This window comes from Amblyraja radiata, chromosome 1 (genome assembly GCF_010909765.2).
Source record: "Amblyraja radiata isolate CabotCenter1 chromosome 1, sAmbRad1.1.pri, whole genome shotgun sequence".
NCBI classification, from domain to species: Eukaryota; Metazoa; Chordata; class Chondrichthyes; order Rajiformes; family Rajidae; genus Amblyraja; species Amblyraja radiata.
In genome coordinates, this window is record NC_045956.1 from 35,576,234 (window position 1) to 35,600,223 (window position 23,990).

General features: G+C 45.8%; 1 protein-coding gene across 1 annotated transcript in view; it reads left to right on the plus strand.

Moving 5' to 3' along the window:
* pcgf3 (polycomb group ring finger 3) overlaps positions 1-23,990 on the plus strand; it is a 75,821-nt gene that overhangs the window by 19,149 nt on the left and 32,682 nt on the right. The window contains exons 3-4 of the mRNA XM_033020466.1: positions 886-982; positions 16,518-16,573. Coding sequence (XP_032876357.1) covers positions 886-982; positions 16,518-16,573 — 153 coding nt within the window. The remainder of the gene's footprint in view (positions 1-885; positions 983-16,517; positions 16,574-23,990) is intronic.

Sequence of the window (23,990 nt, forward strand, 5' to 3'; positions counted from 1 at the left end):
CACTGGCGACAACCTATGTCACCTGGCGACAACCTACGTATCTGCTCCATAGATGCTGCTGCACCCGCTGAGTTTCTCCAGCATTTTTGTGTACCGACAACCTACGTTAACCTGGTGACAACTACGATAGCACCTACGTCAGGAGAAGTCAAGCTACGCTCATTGGCGTCAAACCCACTGTCGCCGACCATCTCCGAAAAGTTTTCAACATGTTGAAAATCCAGCGGCAACCAGAAAGACGCTATGACTCTTTGGGCGACTGAGGAGACTACTCACGACCATATAGGCGACACCCCGGCGACACCATGTGGCGACAGCCTAGTCACCTGTAGTCGCCTAAAAAATAGTCTAAGTGGGACAGGCCCTTTAGTTTAAAAGCTTCCCAATCCTCTAGCTTCCCACTCATCTTTGCCATATTATATGCCTTCTCATTTGCTTTTATGTTGTCTTTGACTTCCTTTGTCAGCCGCTGTCTCCTCATTCTCCTTTTAGTATGTTTTTTCCACTTTGGGATGAAAAGATCCTGCGTCATAGAACATAGCACTACAGGATCGGGCCCTTCGACCAACAATGTTTGTGCTGAACATAACACCAAGTCAAACTGATGTCATCTGCCTATACATGATCCTTATCCTCAATTCTGAGCACTGCCATATGCCTATCTAAACGCCTTGTAAATGCAACTATCGTATCTGCCCATATATGTGTGTATATCTCGCACTGATCGGTTTGGATTGTTTATTAGCAAACATCTCCCCGATTACTGATTGAGAAGAAAAAAGACACTTTTAAACGGGAACTCTGTCGCATTCGACTATGTGTGCCAAAGTAGAACCTGGAAGTGAATGTAGACAATGTGTTGATGTATTGTCGATCTGCATTCAGTTTGTAGGAGCTGCCTTGTGAAATACCTGGAGGAGAACAACACATGTCCAACCTGCAGGATCGTCATTCACCAGAGTCACCCACTGCAGTACATAGGGTGAGTATTACACACACGCACACACACACGTAACCTGCAGGGTTATCCACTGTAGTACATGGGGTGAATATTACACATGCACACATGTAACAGGGTTACCCACTGTGTAGGAAGGAACTGCAGATGCTGGTTTACCAAAGATAGGCACAAAAAGCTGGAGTAACTCAGCAGGTCAGACAGCATCTCTGGAGAAAGGGAATAGGTGGCGTTTTGGGTCGAGACCCTTCTTCAGACTGAGAGTCAGGGGAAAGGAGAGATATAAACGGCGATGCAGAGGGATATAGAAGAAATGAATGAAAGAAATGCAAAAAAGTCATCTTGTTGAGCCTCATTGCATGTACTCGTTCTCACATTGGCCACATTTAACAATGACCTTTTTCTTTTATCATCATTACTTTTTTGCAAAACTGAGCTTGAGGCTCGGTTAGAAACTGGCAAGTATGCTGTTGTGGGAATTACTGAGACATGGCTGCAAGAGGGCCAGGGTTGGGAACTGAATATTCAAGGGTATACCTCCTATCGAAAAGACAGACAGGTGGGCAGAGGGGGTGGGGTTGCCCTGTTGGTGAGGAATGAAATTCAGTCCTTTGCAAGGGGTGACATTGAAACAGGAGATGTGGAGTCAGTATGGATAGAACTAAGGAATTGTAAGGGTAAAAAGATCCTAATGGGACTAATCTACAGGCCCCCTAACAGTAGCCTGGACATAGGGCACAGGTTGAATCACAAGTTAAAATTGGCATGTACTAAAAGTAATGCTATGGTTGTTATGGGAGATTTCAACCTGCAGGTAGACTGGGAAAATCAGATTGGTACTGGACCCCAAGAAAGGGACTTTGTAGAGTGCCTTCGTGATGGATTCTTAGAACAGCTTATATTGGAGCCTACCAGGGAGAAGGCTATTCTGGATTTAATGGTATGTAATGAACCGGATTTGATAAAGGACCTCGAGGTTAATGAGCCATTAGGAGGCAGTGACCATTACATGGTCAGGTTTAATCTACAATTGGAGAGGGAGAAGAGTAGATCGGAGGTGTCAGTGTTGCAGTTGAATAAAGGGGACAATCGTGCCATGAAGTAGGAGCTGGCCAAAGTTGACTGGAAAGATACACTAGCGGGGATGACAGTAGAACAAAAATAGCAGGTGTTTCTAGGAATAATACAGAAGGTGCAGGATCAGTTCATTCCAAGGAGGAAGAAAGATTCAAAGGGGAGAAAGGGACGACCATGGCTGACAAGGGACGTCGGGGACAGTATAAAAATTAAAGCGAAGAAGTACAACGTAGCAAAGATGAGCGGGAAGCAAGAGGATTGGGTAATGTTTAAAGAACAACAGAAGATAACTAAAAGACAATACGGGGAGAAAAGATGAGGCACGAAGGTAAGCTAGCCAAGAATATAAAGCAGGATAGTAAAAGCTTCTTTAGGTATGTGAAGAGGAAAAAATTAGTTAAGACCAAAGTTGGACCCTTGAAGACCAAAAAAGGTGAATTTATTATGGGGAACAAGGAAATGGCAGATGAGTTGAACAGGTAATTTGGATCTGTCTTCACAAAGGAGGGCACAAACAATCTTCCTGATGTAGTAGTGACCAGAGGATCTGGGGTGACAGAGGAACTGAAGGAAATCCACATTAGGCAGGAAATGGTGTTGGATAGATGGATGGGCCTGAAGGCTGATAAATCCCCAGGGCCTGATGGTCTGCATCCCAGGGTATTTAAGGAAGTGGCTCTCGAAATCGTGGATGCATTGGTGATAATTTTCCAATGTTCTATAGAGTCAGGATCTGTTCCTGTGGATTGGAGGGTAGCTAATGTTATCCCACTTTTTAAGAAAGGCGGGAGAGAGAAAACAGGGAATTATAGACCAGTTAGCCTGACATCGGTGGTGGGGAAGATGCTGGAGTCAATTATAAAAGATGAGATAGCCGAACATTTGGATAGCAGTAACAGGATCGGTCCGAGTCAGCATGGATTTATGAAGGGGAAATCATGCTTGACTAATCTTCTGGATTTTTTTGAAGATGTAACTAGGAAAATGGACAAGGGAGAGCTAGTGGATGTAGTGTACCTGGACTTTCAGAGAGCATTTGATAAGGTCCCACATAAGAGATTAGTGGGTAATATTAGGGCACATGGTATTGGGGGTAGAGTGCTGACATGGATAGAGAAGTGGTTGGCAGACAGGATACAAAGTGTAGGGATTAACGGGTCCCTTTCAGAATGGCAGGCAGTGACTAGTGGGGTACCGCAAGGCTCAGTGCTGGGACCGCAGCTATTTACAATATACATCAATGATTTGGATGAAGGGATTCAAAGTAACATTAGCAAATTTGCAGATGACACAAAGCTGGGTGGCCGTGTGAACTGTGAGGAGGATGCTATGAGAATGCAGGGTGACTTGGACAGGTTGGGGGAGTGGGCAGATGCATGGCAGATGAAGTTTAATGCGGATAAATGTGAGGTTATCCATTTTGGTAGCAAAAACAGGAAGGCTGATTACTATCTAAATGGCGTCAAGTTGGGAAAAGGGGAAGTACAACGGGATCTGGGGGTTCTTGTACATCAGTCTATGAAAGTAAGCATGCGGGTACAGCAGGCAATGAAGAAAGCGAATGGCATGTTGGCCTTTAAGAGGGAGTTAGATGTGGCCCTTGTGGCTAAAGGGATCAGCGGGTATGGAGAGAAGGCAGGTACAGGATACTGAGTTGGATGATCAGCCATGATCATATTGAATGGCGGTGCTGGCTCGAAGGGCCGAATGGCCTACTCCTGCACCTATTGTCTATTGTCTATTGTCGACAGTAGGTTAGGATTATCAATCAGTTAAAGCAGTGTATAGAATTGCTGCTGTGAATCTCTGAATCTATATCATTAATACAAGCAGAAATATCTGCACTTAGCAAACCCACTCCCTCCTTCATGTTCCAGAACTCCGAAATGGACAGAGCTGCCACAGATTGAATGAATGTCGGTGCTTCCAAACAATTAGATTTATATAATAACCCTGTGTTAACTCACTCCCAAAACCAAGTCAGAAAGCATAGGTGAATGCTTTCAGCTTTTAAATACTTCTCATTTATTAATTACCCTTATTCTGACCCTCTGATGTCTACTTCTATGACTTTTGATTAATTTTGTATCATTGGCTCTTTTCTAATTGAATAATTGGGCTACGTTTTTAATTCCTGGGGATGTCCCTGGTTTAAGCGAACAAATCTTTTAAGATCTGGTTCAGTCCAAATGATGGTTTAATGAGTCGTTTCCCCTTGTGGAAAGCTGCTGTTTCATTGTCTAATTTCAGGAGCTGTGTGTGACCTGTGGCCAGCAGAGAGTGCTGCTTTGATCCCCTCGACATTCAGCATCATGAGCTAGGCTGGAGGTCAACGACAACGTTCATTCCACAATGTCACATCTATGAAGGGAGCTTTGGCCTCAAGGCTGATGTGGAAAGTGTGTCAAGCTGAGGTCCTGTGTGTTCAAGTGGACATTAATGCTCACACAGCATCATTCAAAGAAGGCCTGGGGAGTCCCCATTTAATCCACCACCTCCATCACTCACATCTAATCCAGGGCCAGTTACCACTGCTATTGATGGTTGGCTACACTGCAAACAGAATTTATGTACCTGCGAACAGGTACATGGATAGGAAAGGTTCAGAGGAATATGGGCCAAATGCAGCAGGTGGGACTGGTGGAGATGAGGCATCTTAGTCGGCATGGGCGAGTTGGGCTGAAGGGCCTGTTTCTGTTCTGTATGAATCTATAACTGCAAGTATTTTATTGGCCACGAGTCCTTTCTAAAAGTTTTGAAAAGCAAGATGTAAATGTATTCTTTGGTCTTTAATGATATAAATGGCAGTTAAGGTTTTGCACAGTGTGTCATATTGTGGTGCAGCCCAGTTGCAGTGACCTGCTCCTTACATCAGCGTACCAGGGGGGAAAGTTTCACTCAGCCACCTGCTCAACCCTGCCTAATTAATGTGAAGAGTCCAAAGTCTACAGGCCAAGCTAGGCGGAGATTCAACACTGGCGGCCCTCGGCAAAGGGATCCCAGGACTCCGCGATGTTAATGTCAGCGCCGCACGCGGCTAGAAGCTCCGCAACCACACCTCCACGATGTTGAAGCAGCAGGCCCAACACTCCGGAGCTTCAACATGGCGATCCCCAGTAAGGCATCGCCCGTTCCGCGATTGAAAATCAGTGCTGCGCAGCTGCTGAAGCTCTGGTCGGTCTACGTCAGAAAAGGCCATGCCAATCCAGATGGTAGGCCGCGAGGGAGGGGAGAGGAAGATGCGACTCGGAGAATAGACGCATCCTCGAGCAGGAAGTGACTGAGAAACAGTTTCCCCCTTTCCTGCTTGACAACATCTGCACCCTTTCCAGCTTTCTCTGCACCCTTTCCAGCTTGACAACATCTTTCTTATAACATTGGGACATGGCACGAGTATTGTGGAAGGAAGAAGCTGTTCCGAAGCAACTGCCCTCTGAGGCAGAGAATTCCACAAACTCACAACTCTCTGTGAGAAAAAGTGTTTCCTCGTCTCCGTTCTAAATGGCTTACCCCTTATTATTAAACTGTGGACCCTGGTTCTGGACTCCCCCAACATTGGGAACATGTTTCCTGCCTCTAGCATGTCCAAACGCTATACAATCTTATATGTTTCAATAAGATTGCCTCTCATCCTTCTAAACTCCAGAGTGTACAAGCCCAGCTGCTCCATTCTCTCAGCATATGACAGTCCCGCCATCCCGAGAATTAACCTTGTAAACCTATGCTGCACTCCCTCAATAGCAAGAATGTCCTTCCTCAAATTAGGGGACCAAAACTGCACACAATGCTCCAGGTGAACATCTTCTCCCAAGACCTCCCAACTTCTATGCTCAATACTCTGACTGATGAAGGCCAACGTACCAAAAGCCTTTTTGACCATCCTATCTACCTGTGACGCACCTTTCAAGGAACTATGTGCCTGCACTCCTAAATCCCTCTGCTCTACAACACTCCCCAGAGGCCTACCATTCACTGTGTAGGTCCTGCTCATGTTAGACTTCCATTAATGCAACAGGTCACATTTCTCTGTATTAAATTCCATCAACCATTCCTCAGCCCACCTGGCCAATCGATCAAGATCCTGTTGCAATTTTTCACAACCATCTTCACTATCTAAAATACCACCCACTTTTGTATCACCTGCAAACTTTCTAATCATGCCTTCTACATTCTCATCCAAATCATTGATGTAGATGACAAACAGTAATGGGCTCAGCACTGAACCCTGAGGCACACCACTAGTGCCAGGACTTCAGTCTGAGAAGCAACCTTCCACCATCACCCTCTGCTTCCTTCCATGGAGCCAATTTTCTAGCCATTCACTATCTCTCCTGGATCCCATGTACAAGAAACATAGAAAATAGGTGCAGGAGAAGGCCATTCGGCCCTTCGAGCCAATATTCATTGTGATCATGGCTGATCGTCCCCAATCAATAACCCGTGCCTGCCTTCTCCCCATATCCCTTGATTCCACCAGCCCCTAGAGCTCTATCTAACTGTCTCTTAAATCCATCCAGTGATTTGGCCTCCACTGCCCTCTGTGGCATGGAATTCCACAAATTCACAACTCTCTGGGTGAAAAAGTTTTTTCTCACCGCAGTCCTATATGGCCTCCCCTTTATTCTAAGACTGTGGCCCCTGGTTCTGGACTCGCCCAACACTGGGAACATTTTTCCTGCATCTAGCCTGTCCAGTCCTTTTATAAGTTTCTATAAGATCGTAAAGCTTCTATAAGATCCTATAAGATACTCAACGGATCAACTGCTCCCTACAGGAGGGTGTTCCGATCCTCACTCCTCTCTGGTTTCTTCCATGTTCTCTGTATGATCACCTTGCAACCACATGACATTGATTGTTGATAGTTTTCCCCTTCCACCTATGCAAACACGCTTGCTGCTCAAAAACCTTCCCTGAATTTGTTTCTCCATAAGGTTACCCTCTAGTATGAGGCCTGATGCGTGCATCTTTTCCTGGCAAGCACGTTCATCCTTTTAAATGCCTCACTGACCCTATCCACTGCTTCTATATCCTATGAATACTATGCATTGTGGAGCATCGAACATAGTTTGCATGGGCCAACCAATGTATGGTACATTTAGCGTATCTTCGCTACTTTTAATTCTACGCCTTCAAAAAAAGAAACCGGGAGTTTGGTTTGCATTTTGCCAAAACCTGTGGCACTGTATTTCGAATGCAAGCCAAACTTATCAATTTACTTCATTTCGACATATTTTCCAAGCAATACATATCCTCCTGTAAGCATTATTAATGCTTTCTTCTCGTTCATTGTGGAGGTCCTCCATAATAGGTGCCGCCACTCCCTGAATTCAACTAAGTTCCCAAATTCAGAAGCTGCACATCTGCTGCTGGTCAGAATCATCAATAACAATCAAAACGTATTTTTGCACATTATCAATGCACCTCGTTTTGATATTTTCTACCATTCTGAACTGCCATTCTTTAACCTCATACAATTTTCTATCCAGTCTCCCATAATATCACTTGCTCCAAAACTATGGAAGTTCTGGTCTTATTCATTAATTTTGTTATTATACCATTTCAAAAAACCTTTTAAAAATCGAGATATATTACACCATCACCAATGTCTACCTATCTATATGTTGCCTCTTCAAAGAATTCCACCCCCCCACCCCAAAATCCACCCTGCTTATTCATTATATCGTATGTTTTGTTACTTTCTCCTGTAATTGGAGGGACCGGTTACTCAGGTCTAAGCTGGAGTGGCAGTGGGGGTGAGAACCAGAGCAGAGGTCAGCAGATGGAAGGAATGATTGGAAGTTAGAGGTTAGGACAAGTTTGTCTGAAAGAATGGACAGACAGGAAGAGGTGAAGGAATATGGTGAACCTAATGGGCTGAAGTGTGTACATTTCACTGCAAAGAATATCATGGATGATTCAGATGAGTTTAGAGCCTGGATCAATGTTTGGAACTACGATACAGTGGCCATCATAGAGACCTGGTTGTGAGAGGGACAGGACTGGCAGCTCAACATTCCTGGGTTTCGATATTTCAGATGTTTAGTTTAGTGATATAGCACGGAAACAGGCCATTCAGCCCACCCAGTCCACACCAACCAGCGATCCCTGCACCTTAACACTATCCCACACACACTAGAGGCAATTTTTCATTTATACAATTATACCAAGCCAATTAATCTACAAATCTGTACATCTTTAGAGTGTGTGAGGAAACCGAAGATCACGGAGAAAACCCACGCAGATCAAGGGGAGAACGTACAAATTCCATACAGACAAGCACCTGTAGCCAGGATGGAACCGGGGTCTTTGGTACTGTAAGGCAGCAACTCTACCGCTGCGCCACCATGCTGCCCTAGAGAGAGATAGAGAGGGATGGAGAAGTTGCACTAGTGATCAGGGAGACTGTCACAGCGGCACTCCTGGAGGGTTCGTCCACTGAGGCGATGTAGGTAGAGCTCGAAAATAAAAAAGATGGCATCAATCACTCTGTTGTGATTGTACTATAGCAAACGGGAGATCAAGGAACAGATATGTAGGTGGATTATCGAAAGTTGTAAAAGCAACAGGGTTACCATTGTGGGTAACTTTAACTTCCCCAATGTCCATACAAATGAGGACAATATTGGTCACTTTGTGGACTGACAGAGCATTTATTTCCTGGAGGTGGATATTCAGACGCCACAGCTCAAAATAAATTAAAGTTTAAAAAAGATTGCAGATGCTGGAAACCTGAAATAAAAGCAGGGAATGCTGGGACCAGTGACCAAGTCAGCAGCTTCTGGGTGGAACGAAACAGCGGTAACATTTCAGGTCAAGCATCGGCTCTCTGTTAGCCGTTGTCTTTCCACAGATGCTGCCTGACATGCTGAGTGTTTTCAGCATTTTCTGTTTTTATTTTAGAAATTCTCCATGTTATTGTGCACTGCATGGATGCACTGTAACAGGGTGTTCCTGTACTGTTCTGTGAAGATATTGAGAACATTTGTGGTGACCATCCCCTGGAACGAGGCAGAGATGGCATGGAACAGGCCCTTCCACCCACCTCATCCAGCTTTCATTTTTTACACATATTCAACCCAAACCACCTTATTCTCCACACATTCCAATCAGCTCCCCTCCCCTCGCACCCATCCCAAATTCTAGTATTAATTTACAAACTAGTGGAACTTACACTAACCACCCTGTTAAACTACCGACTCACACCGGCCTGTTAACCTACTGACTTACACCATCCCATTAACCTACCGCCACCGAACTTCAGGATGTGCTTGGAAACCAGAGCACTCAGAAGAAACCTCCAAGGTCACAGTAGAATGTGCAAATCCACACAGGAATCACAGGATTGAAGCCGGTTCGCTGGAGCTGTGAGGCAGCAGCACCACTAGCTGCGCCACTGTGCCACACACCCAAGTTATTCAAAATGCCAGTACATAAAACTTTACATTCCATAACTACAGCAAGATTAAATGACTGAAAGTAGAGCTTCAGACTGCAATCACAGTAGCATATCACAGCAATATATGGATCATAGTCTCATTAATCATTGAATCTTTGGCACAAACTTAAACTGTTACTTTTGGTCATACAATCATCGGGTCATAGTCATACAGTCACAACAGGCCCTTCGGCCTAACTTGCCCACACCGACGAGCATGCCCCATCGACACTAGTCCCATCTGCCTACGTTTGGCCCATATCCCTCTAAACCTTTCCTATCCATGTATCTGTCTAAATGATTTTTTAAACATTTTGATAGTACCTGCCTCAACTACCTCTGACATATCACTCCACATACCTACCACACTTTGTGTAAAAATCAGTTTCCTATTAAATATTTCTCCCCTCACCTTGAATCTATGCCCTCTGGTTCCTAGTTGTACCCCACCGGTAAGAGACTGTTTACCCGATCCCCCTGATGATTTTATCCACCATAATAAGATCACCCCTGATCCTCCTGTGCTCCAAGGAACTAGCCTTGCTCAAAATCTTAGCCTGCCCAAAACTGGGTGGTTTTGCAGATAGTGAAGAGGGTTGTGAAAAATTGCAGTAGAATCTTGATCAATTGGCCAAGTGGGCTGAGGAATGGTTGATGGAATTTAATACAGAGAAATGTGAGGTGCTAGTGTATGGTGTGATCACTGGTCGATATGGACTCGGTGGGCCGAAGGGCCTGTTTCCACGCTGTATCTCTAAAGTCTAAAGTTTCCAATCTTCATCTCTGACACTTCCTTCACATGCCAAGAGTGAAGAGTGTTTGATTGTCAAAAGTACCGGAACAATGAAATTCATACCTGCAGCATTTTAACGGGCACATAAAAACAATAACACACAGATAAATATATAGTAATCAGTAATACAATAAATGGATAAACGTAATCAACACATTGTGAGCTGTTTCTGTGCTGTAATACTAAATCACCTATATCAATGATTTGGATGAGAACATACAGGACAAGATTAGCAAGTTTGCTTGTGATACAAAAGTGGGCGGTTTTACAGATAGTGAAGATGGTTGTGAACATTTGCAAAAGGATCTTGATCGATTGGCCAGGTGGGCTGAGGAATGGTTGATGGGATTTAATACAGAGAAATGTGAGGTGTTGCATTTTGGGAAGTCTAACATGGGCAGGACCTACACAATGAATTCTAGGCCTCTGGGGAGAATGATCCTGGAGTGCAGGTGGATAAGGTGGTCAAAAACGCTTTTGCCACATTGACCTTCATCAGCCAGAGTATTGGTATAGAAGTTGGTGAGGCCATACTTAGAGTATTGTGTTCAGTTCTGGGCACCGTGTTATAGAAAAGATGCAAGGGGTACAGAGACGATTTTCGAGGATGTTGCCAGGACTAGAGGGTCTGAGCTACAGGGAAAGGTTGAATAGGCTGGGTCTCTATTCCTTGGAGCACAGGAGGGTGAGGGGTGATCTTATAGAGGTGTATAAGATCATGAGAGGAATAGATTGGGTATTTGCACAGTCTTGCCCAGAATAGGTGAATCGAGAACCAGAGGATATAGGTTCAAGGTTTCAGCACCTAAGTTACAGAGAAAGGTTGAACAAAGTTAGGTCTTTATTCTTTGGAGCGCAGAAGGTTAAGGGGGGACTTGATAGAGGTCTTTAGAATTATGAGAGGGATAGACAGAGTTGACGTGGATAAGCTTTTTCCATTGAGAGTAGGGAAGATTCAAACAAGAGGACATGATTTGAGAATTAAGGGACAAAAGTTTAGGGGTAACATGAGGAGGAACTTCTTTACTTAAAGAGTGGTAGCTGTGTGGAATGAGCTTCCAGTGGAAGTGGTGGAGGCAGGTTCGATTTTATCATTTAAAAATAAATTGGATAGGTATATGGATGGGAAAGGAATGGAGGGTTATGGTCTGAGTGCAGGTAGATGGGACTAGGTGAGAGTAAGTGTTCGGCACGGACTAGAAGGGCCAAGATGGCCTGTTTCCGTGCTGTAATTGTTATATGGTTATAAGGTTATAAAGATTGAATAGGAATCTGAGGGGTAAGTTTTTCACACAAAGGGTGGTGGGTGTATGGAACAAGCTGCCAGAGGAGGTAGTTGAGGCTGGGACTATCCCAATATTTAAGAAGTGGTTAGACAGGTACATGGATAGGACAGGTTTGGAGGGATATGGACTAAATGCTGGCAGGTGGGACTAGTGTAGCTGGGACATGTTGGCCAGTGTGGGCACATGTTTCCATGCTGTATCACTCTATGACTCCATGCCTATAGACCTAACCTCTCCCTATAGCTGATGTTCTTGTGTCCTGGCAACATCTTAAATCTTCAACTCGTAGATCTTCTCGGCACTCTCTCCAGTTTAATGATAGCCTTCCTATAGCAGAATGACCAAAACTGAACACAGCCTTACCAACATCTTGTACAACTATAACATAATGTTGCAACTTCAATACTTAATACCCTGACTGATGAAGGCCAATATACCAAATGCCTTGACCACCCTATCTACCTGTGACATCACTGTCATTGAACCATTTACCTGCACTCCAAGATCCCTTTGCTATGCAACACTCCCCAAGGCCCTGCCATTCAATGTGAAGGTTCTACCTCATACTTATCTGCATTAAACTCCATTAACTCAGCCTACTTGCCCAACTGATCCTGTTGTAATTTTTGATAACCATCTTCACTGAGTACGATATCACCTTTTGTTCTTTCATTCTTATTTACTACAATTAACTACAACGTGGACTGCGGATGCCCGTCTTGCTCTTTATCTGTAGCTGTACAGTTTTGTCACCTTTAATATTTTAGTCACCATTGTATCTGTTTCCATCACAGCATAAAAACAGTCCTCTAGATATCCCCCCTGGGTCTACCACCAATGTTCTCAAGTCTACATAGAGCAGCTTGTACTGGAACCTACCAGAGAGAAGGCAATTCTGGATTTAGTGTTGTCTAATGAACCAAGGGAACTCAAAGTAAATGAACCGCTAGGAGGTAGTGATCATAATATGATAAGTTTTAATCTGCAATTTGAGAGGGAGAAGATTAAATCAGTATTGTAAGTGTTGCAGTTGAACAAGGGAGACTGAAGGCATGAGAGAGGAGCTGGCCAAGGTCGATTGGAAAAGGATCCTAGCAGGACTGACGGTGGAACAGCAATGGCAGGAATTTCTGGGCATAATCCAGAAGATGCAGGATCATTTATCCCATAGAGGAAGAAAGATTCTAAGGGAGTAAGAGGCAACCGTGGCTGTCAAGAGTAGTTAGGGATGGAATAAAACTAAAAGAAAATGTGTATAACATAGCAAAGAATAGTGGGAAGCCAGAGGATTTGGAAACTTTCAAACAGAAGGTAACAAAAAGGGCAATACGGGGTGAAAAGATGAAGTACTAGGGTAAGCTGGCCAAGAATATAAAGGCGGATAGTAAAAGCTTCTTTAGATATGTTAAGAGAAAAAGATTAGTAAAGACAAATGTGGGTCCCTTGAAAGCAGAAACAGGTGCAATTATTATGGGGAACAAGGAAATGGCAGAAGAGTTGAACAGGTACTTTGGTTCTGTCTTCACTAAGGAAAACACAAACAATCTCCCAGATGTAGTACAGAGGTCCCGCCATCTGGGAATTAACCTCGTGAACCTACACTGCACTCCCTCAATAGCAAGAATGTCCTTCCTCAAATTAGGAGACTAAAACTGCACACAGTACTCCAGGTGTGGTCTCACCAAGGCCGTGTGCCCTCTTTGCTCCTATACTCAACTCCTCTCGTTATGAAGACCAACATGCCATTAGCTTTCTTCACTGCCTGTTGTACCTGTATGCTTACTTTCAGTGACTGATGAACAAGAACATCCAGGTCTCGTTGTACTTCCCTTTTTCCTAACCTGACACCATTCAGATAATAATCTGCCTTCAAAGTGGATAACCTCACATTTATCCACATTATACTGCATCTGCCATGCATCTGCCCACTCACGCAACCTACCCAAGTCACCCTGCATTCTCATAGCATCCTCTTCACAGTTCACACTGCCACCGAGCTTTGTGTCATCTGCAAATTTGCTAATGTTACTTTTAATCCTTCATCTAAATCATTAATGTATATTGTAAATAGCTGCGGTCGCAGCACCGAGCCTTGCAGCACCCCACGAGTCACTGCCTGCCATTCTGAAAGGGACCTGTTAATCCCTACTCTTTGTTTCCTGTCTGCCAACCAATTTTCTATCCATGTCAATACCCTACCCCCAATATCATGTGCTCTAATTTTGCCCACTAAACTCCTGTGTAGTCCAGGTACACTACATCCACTGGCTCTCCATTGTCAATTTTACTTGTTACATCCTCAAAATATTCCGGAAGATTTGTCAGGCATGATTTCCCCTTCGTAAATCCATGCTGACTCGGACCGATCCTGTTACTGCTATCCAAATGTGCCGCTATTACATCTTTAATAATCAACTCCAGCAGCTTCCCCACCACCGATGCTAACTGATCTATAATTCCCTGCTTTCTCTCTCCCTTCTTTCTTGATGTTTCAAGTTGGGGCCCTTTTTCAGACTGATTATAGGGAGAGGGAAGAAAGCTGGAAGAGAGAAAGGGTAGGATTAAGCCAGGCAGGTAATAGGTTGGTACAGGTGAGAGTGGGAGCATTTGATAGGCAGATGGTTAGACAAAGGGACAAAGGCCAGAGAAGGTGTGAGCAAAAGGATTGGTGTTGCGCATTGTGAAGCTTAGAATAGAATAGAATATGTTTATTGTCATTGCACAACTGAGCAACTAAATTCCATTTGCTTCTCCTCCGTTAAAAGAAATACAACACAACAACCAATACACATATGTATAGTTAATAGTAAAATAATAGATACATTTTAAAAAAAGTTTAAAAGAATTTAGCGGTATTCCTCGAAGTTACTTCTTGCTTCCCAGTGTTCACTATTGGAGTTAAGCTCTTTTACTGCACATGGGTAGAAACTATTTTTTAGTCTACAGAGACCTGAGTCGCCTCCCCGAGGGTAGCAGAGTAAAAAGGTGGTTGGCAGGGTGGGATGTGTCCTTCTTGATATTTATGGCCCTGCGCAAGCATCGGGCCTTGTATAAGTCATCCAAGGAGGGCAGGTTAGCGTTTGTAATGCGCTGCGCAGTTTTTATAATTCCCTGCAGCGCCCTCCTCTCAGCCACAGTACAGCTGGCAAACCACACCAGGATTCCGTAGGTGAGGATACTTTCCATGGCGCATCGATAGAAGGACAACAGCAGCGGCTGTGAGACGTTAGCTCTCCCTAGAGACCTCAGGAAATACAGCCGCTGATGAGACTTCTTCAAGAGAGTGACGGTGTTCATTTGCCATTTGAGGTCTTGGGAGATGTTTATTCCCAGGAACCTAAAGTCGTTGACTCTATCCACCATGTCTCCTTTGATGTATAAGGGAGCAGGTTCCTCTCTCCTCTTCCTCCTGAAGTCAACGACAAGTTCTTTTGTCTTTGATGGGTTTAGTACCAGGTTGTTTTTGGTACACCAGACGGTCAGTTTTTGGACTTCATCCCTGTAGGCAGACTCGTCGTTGTTGTTTATCAGTCCCACCACAGTCGTGTCGTCCGCAAACGTGATGATCCTGTTTGTACTGTGTGTTGGTATACAGTCGTAAGTGTATATTGTATACAATATTGGACTCAGCACACATCCTTGTGGCGCACCTGTGCTAAGCTTGAGGAAGGAATATAGATGGAGGGGGAAGGAATAGGTGCCAGTCCAGGTGGGGCATAGGGTATGGGAGGAGCTTTGTGAGGAAAGAAAGGAGAGTGGGATTTGTAGTTGTCTAAAATTGGATAATTCAGTTTTCATACAATTGGGTTGTAAGCTACCCATGCGGGTATGAGGTGCTGTTCCTCCAGTTGGTGTATGGTCTCACTACTCTGGCAATGGAGGAGGCACAGCAAAGAATGGTCAGTGTTGGAATGGGAAGGGGAGATAAAAAGGTTAGCAACCGGGGGATCCAGCAGGCCTTGTTAGAGTGAGTGCGTTTTCAGTGAAATAGTCGGCGAGTCCATGCATGGTCTCGCCCATGTAAAGGAGGCCTCATCCGGAAAACCGAATGCAGTAGACGAGGTTAGAGGAGGTGTACGTGAACCTCTGTCTCACCTGGAAGGACTGCTGGGGTCCCAGGGAGGAGGTAAGCGGTTGCAGGGCAAAGTACCTGTGATGGAGATGGTTTGGGTGGGAAGGGATAAGTGAACCAAGGAGTTGCAGAGGGAACCGTCTCTGCGGAAGGTGGAAAGAGGTGGAGATGGGAATATGTGACTGGTTGATCACGTTAGAGGTGATGGAAATGCCAGAGGGTGATGTGGAGGCTGGTTAGGTGAAAGGTGAGGACCAGGGGAATTCTATCTGAAGAAGGGTCTCAACCAGATACGTCATCTATTCCTTTTCTCCAGAGATGCTGTCTGATCCGCTGAGTTACTCCAGCATTATGTGTCTATCCAGAACTCTTAACTTTGTTCTTTCTGTGGGCAGGGGAAACAAGAGCAGAACTACGGGGCAGAGAGGAGGTGCAGGTGAGGGATCTATCTATGACAGCAGAGGGGGGGAGAAACCGTGTTTACTAAAGCAAGAGGACATCTTGGATGTCCTTGAATGGAAATGTTATCTTGGCAGCTGATGCGGAAGAAATGGAGAAATTGGGAGGAGGGGATAGTACCTCCCCTTGCAAGTGTCTTTGCAAGAGATGGCATGAAATGAGGTGTAGTTCAGATAACTGCGGGAGTCTGTAGGTTTGTAGCAGGGTTACAGTAAGGTGCTGAGTTACTCCAGTACTTTGTGCCTTTTTTTGTAAACCGATATCTGCAGTTCCTTGATTTTTTACATTCCCCCCTTAACTTTCTCTGTCTAGGACATCAATGAATTGTTGTAATTGTCAACCTCTAACATCACCTTGTTACTTGGAGTGCAGTTTGGAAATGTTAGCACTTTATGTGAAGACAATAATTATATGATACTCTTTCATGGATTTCATAGACACGACCGTACAATGCAAGATATTGTCTACAAACTGGTGCCTGGGCTCCAAGAAGGTAAGTGATGACTTTTGAATTCTCTCACAGATGAGGTTTTACCTATTTTGCAAGGAAAAAAGGACATAAATGGTGGAGGGTGGGAGGGGGTGGGGGGGGGACGAGGGAGTCAGGACGGGAGGGAGAGTTAGGTGGGGGATTGTGGTTGGGAGGTCAGGGTGGGGGGTTGTGGTGGGGTGGTTGGGGGGTCAGGGTGGGGGGGTTGGTTAGGTGGAGGTTGGAGGGTCAGGGTGGGGGGGTTGGTTGGGTGGAGGTTGGGAGGTCAGGGTGGGGGGTTGTGGTGGGGTGGTTGGGGGGTCAGGGTGGGGGGTTGGTTGGGTGGAGGTTGGGGGGTCAGGGTGGGGGGGTTGGTTGGGTGGAGGTTGGGGGGTCAGGGTAGCGGGGCTGTGGTGGGGTGGTTGGGGAGTCAGGGTGAGGGGGGTGGGCAGTGGGTAGGGTGGTGATGGGGTCGGAGTGGGCAGGGGTCAGGACGCTCGGGGCGGGCAGGGGTTGGATGGGTGGTCGGCTGATGATAGGGGTCGGGGTGGGGAGTCAAGGGGGGTCATGGTGGAAGGAAGGTGGTTGGTCGGACGGTGCGGACAGGGGTCAGGGGGTGTTGGGGTGGGAAAGGGGGTCGCGGTGGGGGCTTGGGGCAGTGGTTGGGGTCGGGGGGCAGGTCGGGCAATGGTGGGGGCAGGAAAGAGGGTCGAGGTCGGTGATTAGGGGGGTCAGGGCGGGCAGGGTCAGGGAGAATGGGAAGTGTGGGGCGGGGAGGGGCAGAAGGCGCGGTTAGGATTGATTCTCAGAATCATGTGCTCACCTTTGTTCCTCCTTGTCTCTCTCCCACTTCTCTAACCCCCCCAGTTCCACACCACTCCTTCTAGTTCTCTTCACTCCTCATTTTACACATCTCTCCCAACATCTGTCCCCAGCAACAACCCCTACCTGCACCCTCTCCAGATGTGGAAGCAGGTGCATCCTCCCTGTGCTTGGTGCATTGAGGAGGCAGAATGGAGAGGCGAAGGTTCGGGTCGGGACCTTTCTTCAGACTGATGGAGTAGGGGGGAGAAAGCTGGAAGAGAGGTGGGATAGGATAAAACCTGGCAAGTGATAGGTACATACAGGTGAGGGGCTGATTGGTAGATGGGTGGAGTAAGTAACAAAGGCTGGAGGTGAAAAGGAGACAAATAGGTGTGAGATACGGAGGAGTGAAATGTAAAGCCGGAGGGAGGGATAGGGGCAGTAATGGACAGGGGGGAGGGGACAGATAGGGGATGAAAGGGAAACCATGGACTTGCGAATAGGTCTTACACCTGTTCTCAATCTCTGTCTCCAAACCAGGACAGACTATCGACTGACGACCATTGCAAACCTACTTACTCACACGACTACACCTCCTCCCACTCTGCCTCCTGCAACCTTTACTTTCAATTGTGTGAACTGTAGGGAGAGGTTGAGTAGGCTGGATCTCTATTCCATGGAGCGTAGGAGGATGAGGGGAGATCTTATAGAGGTATACAAAATCATGAGAGGAATAGATCGGGTAGATGCACAGAGTCTCTTGCCCAGAGTACAGGAATCGAGGGCCAGAGGACATAGGTTCAAGGTGAAGGGGAAAATATTTAATAGGAATCCGAGGGGTAACTTTCCACACAATGTGGTGGGTGTATGGAACAAGCTGCCAGAGGAGGTAGTTGAGGCTGGGACTATCCCATCGTTTAAGAAACAGTTAGACAGGTACATGGATAGGACAGGTTCGGAGGTATATGGACCAAGCGCTGGCAAGTGGGACTAGTGTAGCTGGGACATTGTTGGCTGGTGCGGGCGAGTTGGGCCGAAGGGCCTGTTTCCACACTGTATCATTCTATGACTCTAATTTCTCCATCTCCGCAGCATCTGCTCCCAAGATGAGGCTTCCCAATCCAGGACACCAGGGGTGTCCTCTTTCTTTAGTAATGATGGATTCTCTCCTGCTGTTGTATATGATCCCTCTCCTGTGTCTCCTCTGTGTTTTGCAATTCTGCTCTCACTGCTCTCCCTGGACAGGCAAGGATAGAATTCCCCTGGTCCTTACGTTACGCCCACCGGCCTCCACATCCAACACATCATTCTTCGATATTTCCACCTTTGACGTGTTGGATCTCCTGGTTGCTAACCATTCCCATTCCCACACTGACTTTTCTGTCTAAGGCCTACACCATGGTCAGAGTGAGGCCACATGCAAACATATTCCACTTGGTTAGCTTAAGACCTAATGGAACGAACATTGAATCCCCCAATTTATAGTAATACCCCCTTCCCTTTCTTGTGCTTCTCCCACCTCAGTGCGCATACATTTCTCTTACCACCCCTCCCAGCCACCCTGCCTACTCCTTTCCCCTCCACCATATGCCTATCTCAAATCTTCAGCTCCCTGATTTCCCTTTTATCCTCCCTAGTTTCACTCTCCCGGTCCCGTACTACCCATACCCCTCCCTCCAGCTTTACATTTAATTTCTCCTTGCCTTATCTGAAGTGTCCTGACCCAAAATGTCTCCATGCCTACCACAGATGCTGCCTGACCTGTTGAGTTCCTCCAGCACTTTGTGTTTTGCTCATAGCTCCACCGATCAAGTTCAGTCCTGACCCGTGGTGCTGTCTGTGTGGAGTTTACATGTTCACCCTTGTGACCTCAGAGTGCTCCAGATTCCACCACATCCCAGAAAATATATGGGTCAGCTGCTTAATTGGACACTAAATTGTCACTAGAGTGCAGATGAGTCATGGAATCTGAAGGCAGCTTTGTAGGAATGTGGGGTTATGGGCCTGTCCCACTTAGTCGACTTTTTAGGCAACTACAGGCGACTAGTTTGTCGCCACATGTTCGCCAGTGGTCACCGGCAGTAGTCTCCTCAGTCACACAAAAAGTTGTAGCGTCTTTCTGGTCGCCGCTAAATTTTCAACATGTTGAAACATTTTCGGCGACAGTGGATTTGACCTCTCGTGAAGTAGGTGCTGTCGTAGGTTGTCGCCAGGTTGACTCCACTAGCCCCTAGAGCTCTATCTGCAAAGAGTAGGAGTAAACGGGTCCTTTTCACAATGGCAGTGACTAGTGGGGTACCGCAAGGCTCAGTGCTGGGACCCCAGCTATTTACAATATATATTAATGATCTGGATGAGGGAATTGAAGGCAATATCTCCAAGTTTGTGGATGACACTAAGCTGGGGGGCAGTGTTAGCTGTGAGGAGGATGCTAGGAGACTGCAAGGTGACTTGGATAGGCTGGGTGAGTGGGCAAATGTTTGGCAGATGCAGTATAATGTGGATAAATGTGAGGTTATCCATTTTGGTGGCAAAAACGGGAAAGCAGACTATTATCTAAATGGTGGCTGATTAGGAAAAGGGGAGATGCAGCGAGACCTGGGTGTCATGGTACACCAGTCATTGAAAGTAGGCATGTAGGTGCAGCAGGCAGTGAAGAAAGCGAATGGTATGTTAGCTTTCATAGCAAAAGGATTTGAGTATAGGAGCAGGGAGGTTCTACTGCAGTTGTACAGGGTCTTGGTGAGACCACACCTGGAGTATTGTGTACAGTTTTGGTCTCCAAATCTGAGGAAGGACATTATTGCCATAGAGGGAGTGCAGAGAAGGTTCACCAGACTGATTCCTGGGATGTCAGGACTGTCTTATGAAGAAAGACTGGATAGACTTGGTTTATACTCTCTAGAATTTAGGAGATTGAGAGGGGATCTTATAGAAACTTACAAAATTCTTAAGGGGTTGGACAGCCTAGATGCAGGAAGATTGTTCCCGATGTTGGGGAAGTCCAGGACAAGGGGTCACAGCTTAAGGATAAGGGGGAAATCCTTTAAAACCGAGATGAGAAAAACTTTTTTCACACAGAGAGTGGTGAATCTCTGGAACTCTCTGCCACAGAGGGTAGTTGAGGCCAGTTCATTGGCTATATTTAAGAGGGAGTTAGATGTGGCCCTTGTGGCTAAGGGGATCAGAGGTTATGGAGAGAAGGCAGGTACGGGATACTGAGTTGGATGATCAGCCATGATCATATTGAATGGCGGTGCAGGCTCGAAGGGCCGAATGGCCTACTCCTGCACCTAATTTCTATGTTTCTATGTTTCTATCTAACTCTCTCTTAACTCCATCCAGTGACAGGGAATTCCATAAATTCACAACTCTCTGGGTGAAAACGTTTTTTCTCACCTCAGTCTTAAATGACCTCCCCTTTATTTCCTAATGCAACCTATAAGCAACTGCACCTGGACACAATTGCCACAATTTAACTCACTCCCTTTTGTACATATTTACAGATTTCATGATTTGCTTCCAGCTGCTTTCTGTGGTCAAGAATTCCTCAGCTTCTCCACTCTGGTGAAGAAATTCCTCTTCAGCTCAGACCTATGTGACCGACTGCTTTAGATGGTCACCTACCTCCTGGAACTCAGAGCAGTACAGCACAGGAACAGGCCCTTCTGCCCACAATGTCTGTGCCCAACATGATGCTAAGACCTACTCAGAGGGCTGTTCTGCTTGAATCAGAGTAGGTAGAACAGTACAGCACGGCACGGGAACAGACCCTTCAGCCCACAAAGACTGCACTGAACATGATGCCATCATCACTTCTGCCTGCACGTGATCCATATCCCTCCATCCCCTGCATTTCCATGTACCTAACTTAAAGGCTCTTTAACACCACTATTGTATCTGCCTCCACCACCACCCCCAGCTGTGCAATCCAGGCACTCACCACCCTCTGTATAAAAAAACTTGCTCTACATATCTTTAAATTTTGCTCCTCTCACCTTGAGCTATGCCCTCCAGTACTTGATTTTTCCATCTGACTATCTGCCTGATATTATCCTTCCCCACTGTCTCAGAGCCATGCTCAGTGCCACAGACTTGACTGCGACTGCTGCTCACCCCTGGCAACTCACCCTCCCCACAACAGTGTACAGAAGGGTATACCCGTTTAAGGGGATTAACCACAGGGGTCACTGTGGCTCTCTGCCTTCTCCCATTTCTTGTGGTTCGGGTGTCAAGGGTTATGATTATGGGGAGAAGGCAGGAAAATGGGATTAGGAGGCAGAGATCAGCCATGATTGAATGGCAGAGGAGACTCAATGGGCCGAATGGTCTAATTCTACTCCTTTAACTTGTGAACTTGTCACCCACTTGCTCTCTTCCTGACCTTGGGCTTGACCTCCTCACTTTTACTCCCATCTATGAAGCGCATTCATCCAGATGTTTGATCCCAAGGTCATCTAACTGCAGCTCTAGTTTCCTAATGCAACCTATACCCCAAATATTGCAGGAGGAACATTGGACCATTCTACATGCCACCACTACTGCACTACAACCACGAGGAAAAAAACCCACAACAATCACACACAAGAAACACAAGAATATACTTTTACCTTCTCACAGAAGCCTCTTGCGTCAAAAAGCCACTCTCCCAACACATCTACACCCAACGGGCCACTCTGCTGCACCTTGCCTTCCTTGCTGCTCAATTAGCCAAATTTGTTGACTCAACCAATCCAACTGCTGCCTTTTGTAATACCCTGATCCGACACTGCAATAGACTGAGACATAGACAGGGTAAACAGTCAGAGCCTTTTCCCCAGGATGGAAATATCAAATCCCAGAGGGCATAGCTTTCTGAGGGGGCAAAGTTTAAAGGAGATGTGCGGGGTAAGTTTATTTTACAGCGTGTGGTGAACATGCTGCCAGGGGTGGTGGAGGCACATACAATGGGGGTGTTTAAGAGGCTTTTAGATAGGGACATGGGTATGCAGGGAATAGAGGGATGTGGATTATGAGTTTTTCTTGGCATCGCGTTTGGCACAGACATTGTGGTGCCAAGGGCCTGTTCCGTTGCTGTACTGTTCTATGTTTGAAGCCAGCATTTGTCATTAAATTAAACCATGAACATAAACCTGAAGTGTTCCATGGCACTTGGTGATATGAAAAAACACAAGGGCATGGGTGGAAGGTAAGAGGAAGGAATTTTAGAGGGGATTTGTGGCGAAAGTTTTTTTTACAGGGAGAGTGGTTGATATCTGAAGCATGCTGCTGAGGGGCACACGGTCATGTAAGGAAAGTTCAGATAAATGGGATTAGTGCAGCTGGGTAAAACAATCAGCATGTGGTGGGCCAAAGAGCCCATTTCTGAGCTGTACAGTCGATGACTTACAATTTGCATTCGGCTGGCTTGTCTTCAGCTCCTAGTTTCCCCTAGGAGGTAACACTGTAAAGCAGTACTGCATTGCAGTCAGCCATGAGAACTTGGAATGAAATAACAATGGGATCATCTGAGGAACTATTTGTTTTGACAGATGTAGAGTATGTTCCTTCCGGCAAATTGGAGTTCTTTTCCAGAAATGTGGCTTGTGTAATTCCTGATCTAGTTTTCACGAGACATTTTTCCTTTCCTTTTCCAGGTGCATCACTATATAGATATAAAACCTTGTGTTTTTATTCATCATACATTCAGGAATCCAACTTTTTGTATTAAACTGAAAACACTAGAGATAAGGAAAAAAACTATAAGAATACATATTTCACTACAATGCAAATCTTGTGCTTACTGGGGTCGTTTCAAAGTTATTTTGAGAAAGAAAAATAAATCATGTGATTGAGTCACCACTCCCATTTCACCTCCAATTCATCCCTACCTACTTGGTAACCATGCCCTAGTTATCATTCATTACTTAGGGAATTGAGAATTAAACTCTCAGAAATGAATTGCAGTGGTGAATTTGCAGTTGTCCGTGTGAAACGCTGACTACGTCTTCTCAATGTGATGTACTTATGACAGTCGGGAATACATAGAACAGTATAGGACGGCAACAGGCTTTCCACCCACAATGTCTGTACAAAATTATACTCATCCCTCCTGCCTGTATGTGCACCATATCCCTCCATTCCCTGCAGATGCATGTGCTAATCTAAAGACTCCTAAATGCCACGATTGTATCTGCCTCCACCACCTCCCCGAGCACTGCCTTCCAGGCACTCATCACTCTCTGTGTAGACAAATGTGCCCCACACATCCTCTTTAAACTTCCCCCCTCTGACATAGTCAAACAGCGTGGAAACAGGCCCTTCGGCCCAACTTGCCCATGCTCCATCTACACTAGTCCACCTGCCTGCGTTTGGTCCATATCCTCCTAAACATAGAAACATAGAAAATAGGTGCAGGAGGAGGCCATTCAGCCCTTCGAGCCAGCACCGCCATTCATTGTGATCATGGCTGATCATCTCCTATCAATAACCCGTGCCTGCCTTCTCCCCATATCCCTTGACTCCACTAGCTCCTAGAGCTCTATTTAACTCTCTCTTAAATCCATCCAGTGACTTGGCCTCCACTGCCCCCATGGCAGGGAATTCCATAAATTCACAACTCTCTGGGTGAAAAATGTTTTTCTCTCCTCAGTCTTAA